The sequence below is a fragment of the Muntiacus reevesi genome, chromosome 1 (assembly GCF_963930625.1).
Source record: "Muntiacus reevesi chromosome 1, mMunRee1.1, whole genome shotgun sequence".
NCBI classification, from domain to species: domain Eukaryota; kingdom Metazoa; phylum Chordata; class Mammalia; order Artiodactyla; family Cervidae; genus Muntiacus; species Muntiacus reevesi.
Window position 1 is genome coordinate 72,600,118 of NC_089249.1, and position 14,106 is coordinate 72,614,223.

General features: G+C 47.2%; 1 protein-coding gene across 3 annotated transcripts in view; it reads left to right on the forward strand.

Moving 5' to 3' along the window:
* KCNJ10 (potassium inwardly rectifying channel subfamily J member 10) overlaps positions 1–14,106 on the forward strand; it is a 31,986-nt gene that overhangs the window by 13,307 nt on the left and 4,573 nt on the right. The window contains exon 2 of one of the 3 annotated variants that reach the window (XM_065947619.1): positions 929–1,015. The exons of the other annotated variants lie outside the window; for them this stretch is intronic. Coding sequence (XP_065803691.1) covers positions 1,007–1,015 — 9 coding nt within the window. The 5' untranslated portion in view covers positions 929–1,006. The remainder of the gene's footprint in view (positions 1–928; positions 1,016–14,106) is intronic. 3 annotated transcript variants of the gene reach the window in all.

The window sequence follows — 14,106 nt, forward strand, 5'->3', positions numbered from 1 at the left end:
GGTCCAGCTTTGCCATTATATAAATGTCAGCAAGTTACTTTACCTCTCTGAGCCTTCGTTTCACTAATTTGGTAGATATTTTTCTTTCATCTGCAAAGTAGGCTAATAATAATACCTTATATTTACGTAAGGGCCTCAGAGATCTCACAAACTAACTCCTGTAATCTCAACCACACAATGGAAGGTTTTATTGCTTCCTTAGGTGAGGAAATGGAGCCCTAGAGAGATGAGGAGATTGATTGGAGTTCCCATGCCTGGTAAATGGCACAGATCAGGATGGCAAATAGTGGGAAAGAAAAATAGATAGGGACCTCTGGCTGTGACTCAGACCTGCCAAGATAACAAACAGGTTTCATTTGTAAGGCTAACTGCATTGGAAAATGGCTCTCTGTATCACCATGTTGAGAAAGATTCTGAGGCTCAGTGAGAAAAAAAATGGACTGTGATGAACTGGTGATATCTTTGAAGGGTGGGGGTGGAGTAAGTGACGGCCCACCTGCAGTATGGTTGGCATCCCCAGCCAGGAGTCAGACCAGGGTTTCATGTCTAAGTCCTTTCCCCATACTAATCAGTTAGGTGAAGGTCAAAGGCACCTGCTTAAAAGAGAACTAAGATATAGCCTCTGCCTTCAAAGAGCTCACCATCTCTCAAGGACAGGGGAGTACTAAACTGATGATGTGGTAAAACATCCCAGGAATGTAGAGGGCATCTAGAGGGCATTCTCGGTGGAGGGGCCTGCTTGATAAAAGCTTGGGGGCCATACAAGTTGGGTGCAGGCTGCATTTGAAGAGCCAGTGGCGGTTCTGTATGGCTAGAACATGAGGTCCGAAGGGGAAAAGAACCAGAGGGAGAGGCTGTGAAAATCAGGGTGGCATCAGATGGGGAAGGATTCAGAATGCTATGTCTAGACGTTTGGGTTTTATTGCAGAAGCTATGGAACTTCTTGAGGATGGAAAGCCAGAGTGATGGGATGTAACTGTTGTTGAAAGGCACTGCTGTGGCTGAGATGGTGGAGGTGAGGGAGGCGAGGCTGGGGGTGGGGAGACAGAAGATCATTGCAGTGTTTCAGGTGAAAGAGAACTTGGGCAGCCTCAAAGGAGACCGAGAGAAGCCCACAAAGGCAGAATTGATAAGACCTAGTGAGCCCCTGGGTGGGGGGCAGGAGAGAAACGGAGAGTGACTCTAAGGTTGCAGCTTGGGCACTGAATGGGTGGTGATTCTGCGAACAAGAGGGGAAGCACAGAAGAGACCTGGTAAAACTGTTACCTCCAGTTAGAGGGAGCCTGTAAGGGTTGGACCTGGGGGCAGAGGTGAGGGGAGGTCCACGGGAGTGGCTGCAACAGCAGAGGAAACGGGAGCAGAGTGGTTAGAGATGAGAGCCAGGGAGGATCCCTGAGAAACATCAGTAAGTCAGGGTCAGCGAGAGGCCACAGCAAGAGAGATGGGCCAGATGTAAAGAGACAGGGAGATGGGATTTCCCTGGTGGTCCAGTGGTTAAGACTTCATGCTTCCAATGCAGGGTATGCAGGTTCAATCCCTGGTCAAGGAACTAAGATGCCACAAGCCGTACTGTGCGGCCAAAAAAAATTTTAAAAAAGAAGAAGAAAAGAGAGAGAGAGGGAGGAGAGAGCCTGGAGGACCACCTCAGAGAGTGATGGTGAGGTCCTCCACACAGTCTGTACTGACCTATCCAGTGCGCTAGGTACACCTGTGTGCTTATCTAACTCTCCCAACACCCTGGTGAGGTCGGTATCATTAGACCCCCCCTTTTTTTTAATATAAAGGAAAAGGAAACTCAAACAGTTTAAGTGATTTTCCCCAAATCCCAAAGCCTAGACGTGGCAGAGCTACTAAGAGGTAATCAAGGTCTCTAGATCAGCGGATCCCCATCACATTGCAGTTGAGAGTCAAAGGAGAGAGTGTCCGGAACGGACAGGCTGGTCATCAGTCTCACATGATGCAGAGACTGCTGGGGTCAAGGGCTGAGAAAACGCCCTTGGATTTGATGACTGGAAGTTCAGCTGTGACCTTGGAGACAGCTTCCTGGAGCTCTAGCTGCCACCCAGCTGACTGTGAGGATCAAGTGAAATTGCTTCTAACATGCTTTGCGGAACGCAGAGTCTGGTAGTCTGAAGGAGACTGGTGCTCTTGTTTTTATTATTATTAAATATTAATAGGTTGGACCACTTGAGATTGCTGACATTTTAAAAATGGGTAATTTCGTATGGTTTAAGCTAATCGTAAAAGGAGTGGACTGGGGTGGAGGTAGGGCGGCCACGGCAGGAGCAGCCCAGCTGCCCCGGGCACAGGCAGTCTCCTGGGGCTGGGGTGCCCTGCCCCCTGGTGGTGGGAAGGTGCGCTTCAGCACAGACCGCGGCGGGCTGTGGGGGGCAGGTGACCTGGTGAAGCTTGAATTCGCGGAGCCCTCTCATCTCTTCTGCTCCCCTCCAGCCATCTGTAGTCTTACCAGCACCCTCTATGCTAAGTGCAGCTGGGCATGGGGGTGAACTCTCCCAGGGGGCCTCTGGAAGAATACTTCTAACTTCCAAAACTAGGGTGATCCTCTCAACTAGTATCATTGAGGATCAGTTGGGTTCTATGGAGAAGCTCAGGAACCCAGGCCAGGTGGTGACTGATTAAAGAGTCAGGGCAGGCTGACACATGAACCAACCCCTTGGTCATCGCCAGCCCAGCTCCTCTGAAACCTCCCCCAGTGTCCTTGGGGACCTTTTCGGTGCCTCAGGTCTTACCGATGACAATAAAATAACAATGACAACAGATGCTATTTGTATTAATGCCATTGCTTCTGAGCGCCCCATCTGTGTCTTAGCATCTGATTTTTCTGGTTCTTCAGTCGAGGTGAGGAGGGGTGGGTTAATATCTCTGAGACGTTCTTCTGAGGTGAGGGCCCAGACGGGGCCAGGCCGGGAGGCTCCCGGGATGGCTGGAGCTGGGGCTGAGGAGGCACTAGTGCATCCTTTGTCCTCAGCTGAACTCCGCGTGGTGCCAAGCTCCTCACACAGGCCAGGACGTGCAGCCCTGCAGCCCCACACAGTGGGTAGGGGCAGACGCTATGGCCGGGTGGTGACTCACAGCGGCAGCGCGCGCCGGGGGCAAGGGGAGGCAGGTGCATCAAAGAGGCCGTCGTCACCGGCTGCACGTGCCAGGAAGTCATCTCCCTCTCCAGCTGGGGAAGGAGGTCCCCGAGGAGCCATCCCCCTCCCCCCGCCCCGGTAGTTCTTTGCAGGAACACTGTTCCCTTCTCCTATGGGACAGAAGTCACTGCCAGGGAATGGGGCGGAGGAAGGGGCTGTGGTCCTAATCAGCCCACACTGGCTGGGGTGGCGTCTGGACAGAGCAGAACATCTGACATGGCTCCATCTCTGTGTTCCTCCCTCTTTTGACCGGAAAGCACATGGAGGGTCAGAAGGGCCAGATGCAGGTCACAGGCTCCCAGGAAATGCTTTGAAGGCTTTTATCCTTTCTTTTGATCAGACTATGAGAACTTTCCAAACGTTGACACAAGGGAAGAAAAGCCTATTCTTCCTTGGGCCAGGGCCTTGTGTCAGGCCGAGGCTAGAGGATGGGAGGGAAGGGGAAGGAGACAGGAGGGTGGGAGGCAGAGCCTGCAGTGACTCAGCTGGCAAGGAAGGCCCCGGACACACACACGGCCCTTTTTTTCCCACCTCAAGATTTGTGTGCGTCTGGCTTGGTTTCTATTTGTTTATTTTCTTTGGGGCAGGACAGGAGGAAGATTAATGAACAAAGACATCAACTTTCAAAAGAACCCCAAACCCAACTCCATTCTTCTCCCAACCTTGAGGGCTTACATAATCCTGCAGTGCTTTTCTTCCAGGCCTTCCTTGACACCGTCTCCTTTCTCCTCTCTTCCTCTCGCTCACATTGAGAACACTTGGAAGCCTAGAAATGCCTCTTTTCAGTCCCCACTGTGCAGCTGATCTCCTCCTGGAGGCCTCCAAGGTTGCTATTCAAGTTGGAGCTGGTATCCAAAACAGAGATAATATGGTTGGTGAGAGGAGGCTAAGTGGTAGTCTCCTGTCTCCACCAAGGCCCGTGGGAGGGATGGGACCCATCTGTACCGGGAGGGGCTCAGGCTGGACCTGGACTTTTAAAGCAGGACGTGACCTTGATAACTCTCAAGCACAGTGCATCCCAAATTGACCCAGCAACAGGTTCTAAAAGGTATAAGGAATTTTATCCCAGAAGATATAGGGGTGGGTCATAAGCTCCCACACCGTGGATATCCTTGAAATCTGATTTGTCTTCTAAATGATATAAAAGTTTCTCTCTACTCCATTTTACATTGTTTGTTGAATATTGGGGCTTCCCTGGTGGCTCAGACAGTAAAGAATTTGCCATGATGCAGGAGACCTGGGTTCAACCCCTGGGTTGGGAAAATCCCCTGGAGAAGGGACCTTTTCCAGTATTCTTGCCTGGAGAATCCCATGGACAGAGGAGGCTGGCAGGCTACAGTCCATGGATCGCAAAGAGTTGGACACGACTGAGCGACTAACACTTAACTGTGTAATGTTAACTATGTTTAATAGTAAAATAAGATTTCCCCTCAGAATCCTTGAGTGAAATTGATATCTTAGGAAGGTATGTTAAATTTAATCCTGTGGCTTTGAGCACCTCCTGGCACCCTAGTTTGAGAAGTATGGAGCTAATCTGATGCCCTTTTTTCCACCATTAAGGAAATAATGGCCGAAGAAGTTTAAATACCTACCCAAGATCACTGTTAGTCAGAGGCAGAGTTGAGGCAGGTACCGAAAGCTCTTGTTCCCAGTCCAGCTCACTGCCTACCTATGAGTTCCTGATACCCTCGCTCCGTCTCCAGGACGCTAGGCTCAGACACACACCTAACTCAGCTGTCTAAGATGTGTATGGGCTTGGAGACCCGCCCAGCCTCCAGCTCTGAGACCGATCATGCTCACAACCCCTGCTTGTGCACAGGGCTCTCCCAGCACATAGCGCCTGAGCATGATTGTTGGCACAGTTGTTGGGACAGACTGAGCTGGCACTACGACTTCCTGTTTCTAGCCCCCCATTCATTTATCTGTACCCCACTGTGACTGGTTCAGGTATTCCTGTACCTTCAAACCTAAAATAATCGGACAGTGGGAACTCTTCCTATCTTCCTAGAAACTGCCTCCCTCTCTGACCCCATTTCCAAATCCCTGCATCAAGAAGCCGTTTCTGGAGGGAAGAAACAGGGCGGCTGGGAGGTTGTGGGGCTCAGAATGCCTCTACTAACATGGGCACCTTGGCTTCGGGATATGGGTGGGGATACAGTGTGACGCAGATTTTGGAGGTCGAGCTGTGATTTGATGGATAGCATAGTATTCCCTAGGGCTTCCCCGGTGGCTCAGACAGTAAAGAATCCACCTGCAATGCAGGAGACCTGGGTTTGATCCCTGGGTTGGGAAGATCCCCTGGAGAAGGGAATGGCTAACCACTCCAATATTCTTGCCTGGAGAATCCCATGGACAGAGGAGCCTGGTGGGCTACAGTCCATGGGGTCGCAAAGAGTGGGACACGACTGAGCGACTCACACACACACACACACACACACACACACACACACACACACACACACACAGAATATTCTTCCATATCACCATCTTCCAAAATCACATGTCCAGGATGCAAGACAGGAGGCAGAAGAAACTTGGAGGAGAAGAATGGACAGGCCAGATAGATGTAGGGGGAGTGAAAAGACAAAGAGGAAGGTGAAAAAGAGGACAGATCAGGGGAGACACATCTTGGTAAAACAGCCAGTTGAAATATGAGCAGGGCAGTGCAGATGATAGAAGAGATGAGAAGAGAGTTGGGAGCAGGGTACAAGGGAAGGAATGCGGAGGATAAAGACCTGTCGTGCAAACCTAGAAGGAACACGAGGACGGAGCAGTCACACAACAAAGAGCATGACCACCGAACTTCGGACGCACCCTGGGTGATGGCTGTGCCTTCTTCACCCCTGGCTGGCTCCCGCGAGCCCCCATCCGGCTCCAGGTGTCCGTCTTCTCTGGGTGTTGAGCGTGAAATTTGCTCAGCAAAGGCAAGTTCACTGTAATGTTAGCCTGAAGCTATAGTGGAGAGAACTTTGTAATGCAGCCAGAACTAGATACTAGTCTCAGCTCTGCTACTTCTATATTGGGTCACCTGGGCTCCTTGAACCCCAGTTCCATAAGTAACTGAAGAATGGAAATTCTGCCCAGGACATCCTGAGCAGTCCAGTGGTTACGATTTCGCCTTCCAACACAGGAGGTGCGTGTTTGATCCCTGGTTGGGGAGTTTAGATTCCACATGCCTTGTGGCCAAAAATCCAAGACATAAAACAGAAGCAATATTGTAAGAGATTCAATAAAGACTCTTAAAATGGTCCACATTTAAAAAAAAAAAAAAAAACTTAAAAAAAAAACAAAACAAAACTCTGTTCCCCAGGGTTGCTGCAAAGATGAAATGTCACGTGCTGGTCTAAACTAGGCATTCAGGAAAGGATAGTTGCCCTCATTCTCTCTCCCGTTTCCCTGAAGCAGCCGTCAGGAAGAGGAAGTACTCCATGGTCAGAAGAGAAGACTCCCCGGGGGGCTCTGTGAGTGGGCCCCGAATTCTGACAGCCCAACCTTTAAATCCATGAAGCTGACCACAAGGCAGGCGAGTTATGGAATCAGAGCCCATCGCTGTTTTCCCACTTGTCCCCTCAAGTCTCATGTGCTCTCAACACTTCAACCAAAATGACTGGCTCCTCTCCCCTGCTGGCCCTGGATCTCCTCAATGCTATACCTGTTGTTCCTACTGCTCCCTTCCCTGAGGGGCTTTCTCTTTGACCCCCACCCCCAAACTCCAATCTTTAAGGGTCCAGATCTTGCCTTCAGCCTCAGTCCCAGTGCCACCTTTATCTATAACATACTCTCCCCTGGGTGATACAGTCAGGTGTGGAGGAAACCTCAACTCTTGCTTATTACTTACTGATTATGTTTCCTGGTAAAAAAAATGAGGATAATAGTAATGAGATAACATTAAAATATCCCAACAACTTAGCCCAGTGCCTTGTTGTCTTTCCAGCCCCGTCGCCTTGAGCTAAGCTGTCACCTTCCCTTTGCAGAGTACCCCAGGACGTCTCGGATCCTTCCCCGGCCCCGTGGCGCTTACCACATCTTGCCTGCTTTGTGGTCATCTCCCTTATTTGATTGTAAGGTCCTCAAGGCTAGAATCTATATCCAACTTACCTCCATAATTTGAGTGTCCCGTTTAGAGTCCGCACCTAGTAAATGTTCATTGTATAAATGCATGAACACACACCTGAGACTGCATAAATATTCCCACGCAGTGGGTGCATCATTACAGATGAGGATGTGTGGTTTGTTTGCATATCTAATAGTGCTGATAGTTATTGGCATTTCAGTGGATACAGGAAAGAGAAAAATCATCATAAGAAAAATCAAAAGAAGATACAAACAAGAATGGGGAGTGAGAAGGCCCCAGAGGGAGAGAGACCCTGAACTAGCGTGAAGTTCCATCTGTGGTATCCAGGCCAAGAGCTTCCATATGTCCTGAGACCTCGTGGGGGATGATTCTCAGTATGCTTACATTGGCCGCTGTGGCTAGAGTGACTTGGGAGAACCCTCCTACTCATTTATTCACTCATAAATTACTTCTTGAGTACCTACTATGTGTCATACATGGTGTTAATCATACGTCAGGCTAATCGAGATATGTTATACCTGAATCCTCATTTCAATAAGCCTCTTTGTAGTAGAAGACACATGTTATACCAAGTAGATTGCAGTAGAAGATATAGATGGAATATAAATATACACACACACACATATATATATATATTTTTTTTCTTCAGAGGCTTTACTTAAGGCTCTGGGGGTCAGAGAAGTCCTCATGGAAGAGCAATCATTTGAAATGGGCTCTGAAAGATATCTCGGCTATATAAAGACAAGGAGAAAGGGAGTCCAGGAAGTGACAAGAGCGTGAGCAATCCCTTGAAGGCAGGAAAGCCTGGGGGTGTACAGTAGGGAGCAGCGGACTGCTGGTTTGTTTGAAGTTTACCAAGGACAGAAGAGGCAGGAAATAACGCTGGAAAGAAGGTACAAAAGCAGACTCTGCGAATGCTCCAGTCCGTGTTTGGCCTTTCTTTGATACCTAGTGGACACATCATCTGTCAAACCTAAACCAAGAGCAGAAGGGATTGAGCTGAGGAGGATCTGAGATAGTTATAGTACAATGACAAATGGGGTTTGGAGGCAGAGGTTTGGGAGGCCAAAGACCTCAATTTAGCAGTCACGCCATCTCCCGGAGCTTCAGTGTCCTCATTCATAGAGTAAGGATTGTAACCTGAACACCTCCTAGGAATGCCATGAGAGTACAAGTGCTGTGTGAAGTCGTGGGTGCGTGTGCGCTGATGCGTGATCAGAGGCGCAGCTTCGGAAGAGTGAGCCAGTAGCAGTGGAGGAAGGATTTGGGGAGAGAAAGAATAGAGACAAGAGATGAGGAGGAGGCTGATGATTCAGACAAAAGGTATTAAGGACCTGAACTCAGGCAATGAGATGAGGGGGAAGAGACACAAGTAACAAATCCACAGCATGTGGCACCTGATGAATACTGGGATGAGAAAGGACCAGAGTTTGAGATGTTATGAAACATTTTCAATGCAGTTAACTTGGAGGTTATGGCACTGTTAAAAAAAATTTTTTGGCTGCGCCATGCATGCAGGATCTTAATTCCCTGACCAGGGATCAAACCTGTGCCACTTACACTGGGAGTACGTAGTCTTTTTAAAAAAAATTTTTTTATTGCAAGGTATTTGCTTTCCAATATTGTGCTGAGCCAGCCACAGGTATACATACGTCCTCTTCCTCCTGGAGCTCCCTGCCAGCTCCCTCCCCATCCAACCCTTCTCGGTTGTCAGGGAGCACTGGGTTGAGCTCCCTTTGTTACACAGCGAATTCCCACTGGGTATCTAGTTTAGATATGGTGATGTATATGTTTCCAAGCTACTCTCTCAATTCAGCTCATCCTCTCCCTCCCACACCGTGTCCACAAGTCTGTTCCCTATATCTGCATCTCCACTGGTGCCCTGAAAATAGGTTCATCAGTACCATCTTTATAGATTCTATATATATGCTTAATATACAGTATTCATCTTTCTGACTTACTTCAGTCTGTACAATAGACTATAGGTTCATCCACCTATTACGACTGACTCAAATGCGTTTTTTTTTTTTTTTTAAATAAAAAGTTTTATTGGAGAAAAATAGAACCACCACATACACAGGGAAAAGAGCACAAAAATTCAACTGATACAGAACTGAAAGTCACAACTACCCAATGTTGTTTGCGATTACTTTTCAATTTCTTAAATGGCTTCCCTCAATTTTTTAAATAGCCTTGCCAATTTTTTTCAGCTGAAATTGCATCAAATTTTCAAAAAATTAAGAGCCTCAGCGAAGGGACCAGCTTTTAAGATAACAAAGGTGACACCAAGAGTCTCCTAATAGGACCAATTCTACCGAAAAATTCCTGAAGCACATAACTGCTTAGTCTGGTAGAACAGTAGCTCAGAGACCATCAGGGATTAGTTAGAATACTGACTCAGACGGTCCAGTATGCAGAGAGGGTGAACAAAAAAGCTGCATTTCCCTGTCAGATGAGTTCACGTAAGAAAACCAAGGAGGTGCTAAGAAAACACAGGCAATGGCTGCTCAAAATAGTTAAGAAGGCATTCTAAATACCACATATTATTAGACAACAGTGTGTAAAGTGATGCAATTAGAAAACAGACAAAAAAAAATATGGTCACAGGTCTTTGAGAACTCAAGAAAACAATCAATAGCAAACACAAGAGCTGAAAGTCTTCTCAGCTGAGGGTTGAAAGTGAAAGTGAAAGTGAAGTCGCTCAGTCATGTCCGACTCTTTGTGACCCTGGACTGTAGCCCACCAGGCTCCTCCGTCCATGGGATTCTCCAGGCAAGAATATTGGAGTGGGTCGCCACTTCTCCAAAATGCGTACTTTTTAAAAGCTGAGTAACATTGCGTTGTATATATGTGCCACAATTTCTGTATCCACTCATCTGTCGATGGACATCTAGGCTGCTTCTCTGTCCTAGCTACTGTAAAAAAGTGCTGCAATGAACATTGCGATACACGTGCCCCTTTCAGCTATGATTTTCACAGGCTATATGGCCAGAAGAGGAATTGCTGGGTCATATGGTAGTTCTATTCCTCGTTTTTTTTAAAGGAATCTTCATGTTCTCCATAGCGGCCGTATCAATTTACATTCCCACCAACCATGCAAGAGGGTTTCCTTTTCTCCACATCCTCTCCAGCATTTGTTTGTAGATTGTTTAGTAATGGCCATTCTGATTGGTATGAGGTGATACCTTATTGCAGTTTTTTATTTGCATTTCTCTAACAATGAGTGATGTTGAGCATCTTTTCATGTGTTTGTTGGCTATCTGTATGTCTACTTTGGAGAAATGTCTGTTTAGGTCTTCCACCCAATTTTTTTGATTGGGTTGTTTGTTTTCCTGGTATTGAGCTACATGAGCTGCTCGTATATTTTGGAGATTAATCCTTTATCAGTTGTTTCATCTGCAATTATTTTCTCCCATTCTGAGGGTTTCCTTTGCTGGAGCATGAAGTCTTAACCACTGGACCACCAGGGAAGTCCTGGCACTGTTTTAACTATTTAGGAAACCAAAGCGGGGCAGAAGTAGAAGAAAGAGAATTCATTCACACGTGGAAATGGATGTATTTAGGATTCGTATCCCAAAGTTGCTTCATCCAGGTTGCTCTTGCCGCAGAGAGGACAGACGAAGCTCTTTGCTCAGGGCTGCTTCCCTGCCCACCCCACCCCTAGCCTGACAGGAACGCAGCTCTAACCTGCCCCTCCTCCACCCCCTCAGGGAGGGGGCTGAAGCATCCTTTCTGGTCACGCAGTTTGGCACAGTCCTCCCCAATGCCCACAGCTGTGTATAGGCTTGTTCTCCTCCTTCATCCTCTTGAAAAGGGAACCGCAGCTCCAGAGGGAGCTGGGACCTGTGCCTGGGGCTTGCTCTATCCCACCTTTTGCAAAAAGAATTTGTAAACACCTGCGCACATGTAAACGTGGGTCCCTATGAGGGAGACCATGTCTGCAGCCCTGACTCAGGCCTCCGTTTGTCCAAATCAGGGTTCTAGTCATCCTTTTACTCAGACTCACTTAACAAACAGCAGTCAGTACAAGTGAAACAGGTGATGTGCATCTGTGGCCTTAAATTCAGAACTCACAGATGGCAAACAATTGTAAACAAACCGTTGCAAAACACCATGATGTTTGAAAATAGGAATGTGTGCAAACTATGTTAGTAAACTCTTGCTGGAGGCGGGGAGGTGGAGATGAACTGTTTTTTCAACAGTCAGGCAGGCTTCCAAGGGGGCAACTAACACTTGAGTGAGTTTTGAAAGATAAGCTGAAGGTCTTCATCCTGGTGGGCAAGGAGTGGGACAGAGCAAAAGCAGATCCAAAGGTAAAGGTAGATGTGAGGGGCTTTATGGAGCTGGAGTCTAGGATATGAGCAGAAAAGGGGCCAGACCAAAGCCAAGGAGGAGGCAGGGACCAAATCACGAGGAGCCTTGAATGTTGTGCTCAGAGCAATGGGGAGCCAGGAGTCAGTTTTAATCACAGGAGGAATGTGCATACTGCAGAGCAGTCCTGTGCTCAAGAAAGACTCTGATAAATCTATTCTAGAGAATGAATGACTCATGAGCTCTTAGATAAAGAAATAAAGCTGAGATCCATCTGTAGGTGTGGATCAGGAGGGAGAGGTGTTTGCTGAGGGAATGTGCCGGACATCACTGTAGGTGTGACTGGCCTTTGTTTTAGGGACTCATTAGCTTAATTTTTGGAGTAGAAAGAAGGTGATTGTGTCTGACAGCTGAGAGCCTGCTTTTGTTTTCAGAATTCTTCAGCTACTGTCCCTGGTATCTAGCTGGGACTGTTCTGGGGGAAACAGCACCCTCTAGAGGAGACAGTAATGTATGTTTCATGTGGGGCAGCAACAAATCGTTTCCAGAACTCTATGCTGCCCCCTTCTCAGGGGCCCAGCCGGTCCTGGGGGTGGAGTGTAGCAGATTTGTTTATATGCTTCTGAGTCTCACTACTGTGGAGAACAAAGCTGCCTGGCTGTGGGAGGTAGCGCAGTAGCTGGGAGCAGCATGTAACAGCTGGAGGAGACAGATACAAAGGCTGGCAACAGCAGGCCCACAGTTGGAGGCGGCAGTCACAACTAGCCAGTAGCCAAAACCTCCACTGCCCAAGACTCTGCAGTCTTACCACTGGCCTCTGGAAGCTCTGGGCCCCGTTCTCTGTCTCAGCTGTGCTCCTCCATACGGGAGACTACAGAGGCACCCGCTGAGGACATGAGACAGTGAGCATGAACGTGGGATAGATGGAAGCAGTTGCTGCAATTTAAAAGTTCTGGAGCCAGAAGACTTGGGTTCTGGCTCCAAATCCACTTGGAACAAATGTCTCTGAACCTTAGTTTCTAATGATGCGATTCCTACTTACCTCATGGTGTGGGGGTCAAATTACACATCTCATAAACTGTAAAATGATATATGAAGTGAAGTGAAGTGAAAGTTGCTCAGTCGTGTCTGACTCTTTGCAACCCCATTGCTCCAGGCCATGGAGCCAGAATACTGGAGTGGGTAGCCTTTCCCTTCTCCAGGGGATCTTTCCAACCCTGGGATCGAACCCATGCCTCCTGCATTGCAGGCGGATTCTTTACCAACTGAGCCACAAGGGAAGCCCCCAAATGATGTATAATCATAGACTATTATGTTGGGAACAATAAGCACGACTTTCCTTGAGCCCCAAGAGCTTCCATTTCCCCAGATTATACAGGGTCTCTCCTCAGCACAAGTCAAGGGCTTCTGTGCAGGATCCCTGGATAGCATGGTATAAAGGGAGGGGACAGAGACAGGGAGGAGGCAGGCGTCTTGATCTTTTATGAATGTAGTCAGAAATTTAAAGACACTCTTTGAACCTCCCATTCGAAGCTCTAACCTCCTCTATGGAATCTCTGTAAAGTTCTCATCCTGCCTGGTGTCGAACACTTCCAGGGACAGGGTACTCTCTACCTTTTGAGATGCTCTTTCTACATTTGTTACAATGTTCTTCATATCAATCTGGAATCTTTTTCTTGGCAGTTTACCTTTTTCTTGATGGGTTTAAACTCAGTGGTCCCGGCTGTTCCCCTTGGAGCTCAAATTCAAACTTATGTTCACATGGCAGCGCATTCAAACCAAATATTCTCACATAGCCTTCATATCCCTCAGATTGCCTCTTCTCCCAAGTAAATGTCTCCATTACCTTCAACCACTTCTCACGTGATTTGGTTCTGAAGACCCTCATGTCCTGATTGTTCCTTGAGACGCAATACTGCAGATGTGAGATGAACAGAGCAGACTCAACTGAATCCTTATTCTAGATACTTTAGTTCAACTCAAGGAACTCACAATCACATTGCTTTTTTGGCAACTAAAACACATAAGTAACTCACATTGGATTACTTTCTGCTAAAATGGGTACATTTATTTTCATGGTTCTGCTTATGAAATCACATCTTTCCAATTGCAGAACTTGCTCAGGTAATTTTTGGACCCAAATATGTAATTCGATGTTTATCCTTTTTGTTATATTTGGCCCACTCCTCTGGCTTCTTTTCCATCTGTCCCAGCTCTGTGCATAATCGATGCCATGTGTTCTATATTTTTGAACAAAATTAGTGTTAAGAACATTGACTAAGGGCAAGACCAAAGATAAAGCTCTCTGGTACATCATTAGAAAGCTTATTTCAGGCTCTCATGATCCACTCACCAGTAACACTGATTTTTTATTTTTAAGTCACCCAATTAGAGAAGCATTTTGTTCATTTGTCTCTATCCCCAAGGACATAACGAGAGATCTTGTAAAAAAAAAAAAAAAAATCTTGCATAGAAGCACTTTCTCTATTGCATTTCTCTGATGTGCCAAATTAGTAACCTTGTCAAAGAAGAAAATTAGGTTAGTGTCATTTGACTTGTTCTTAG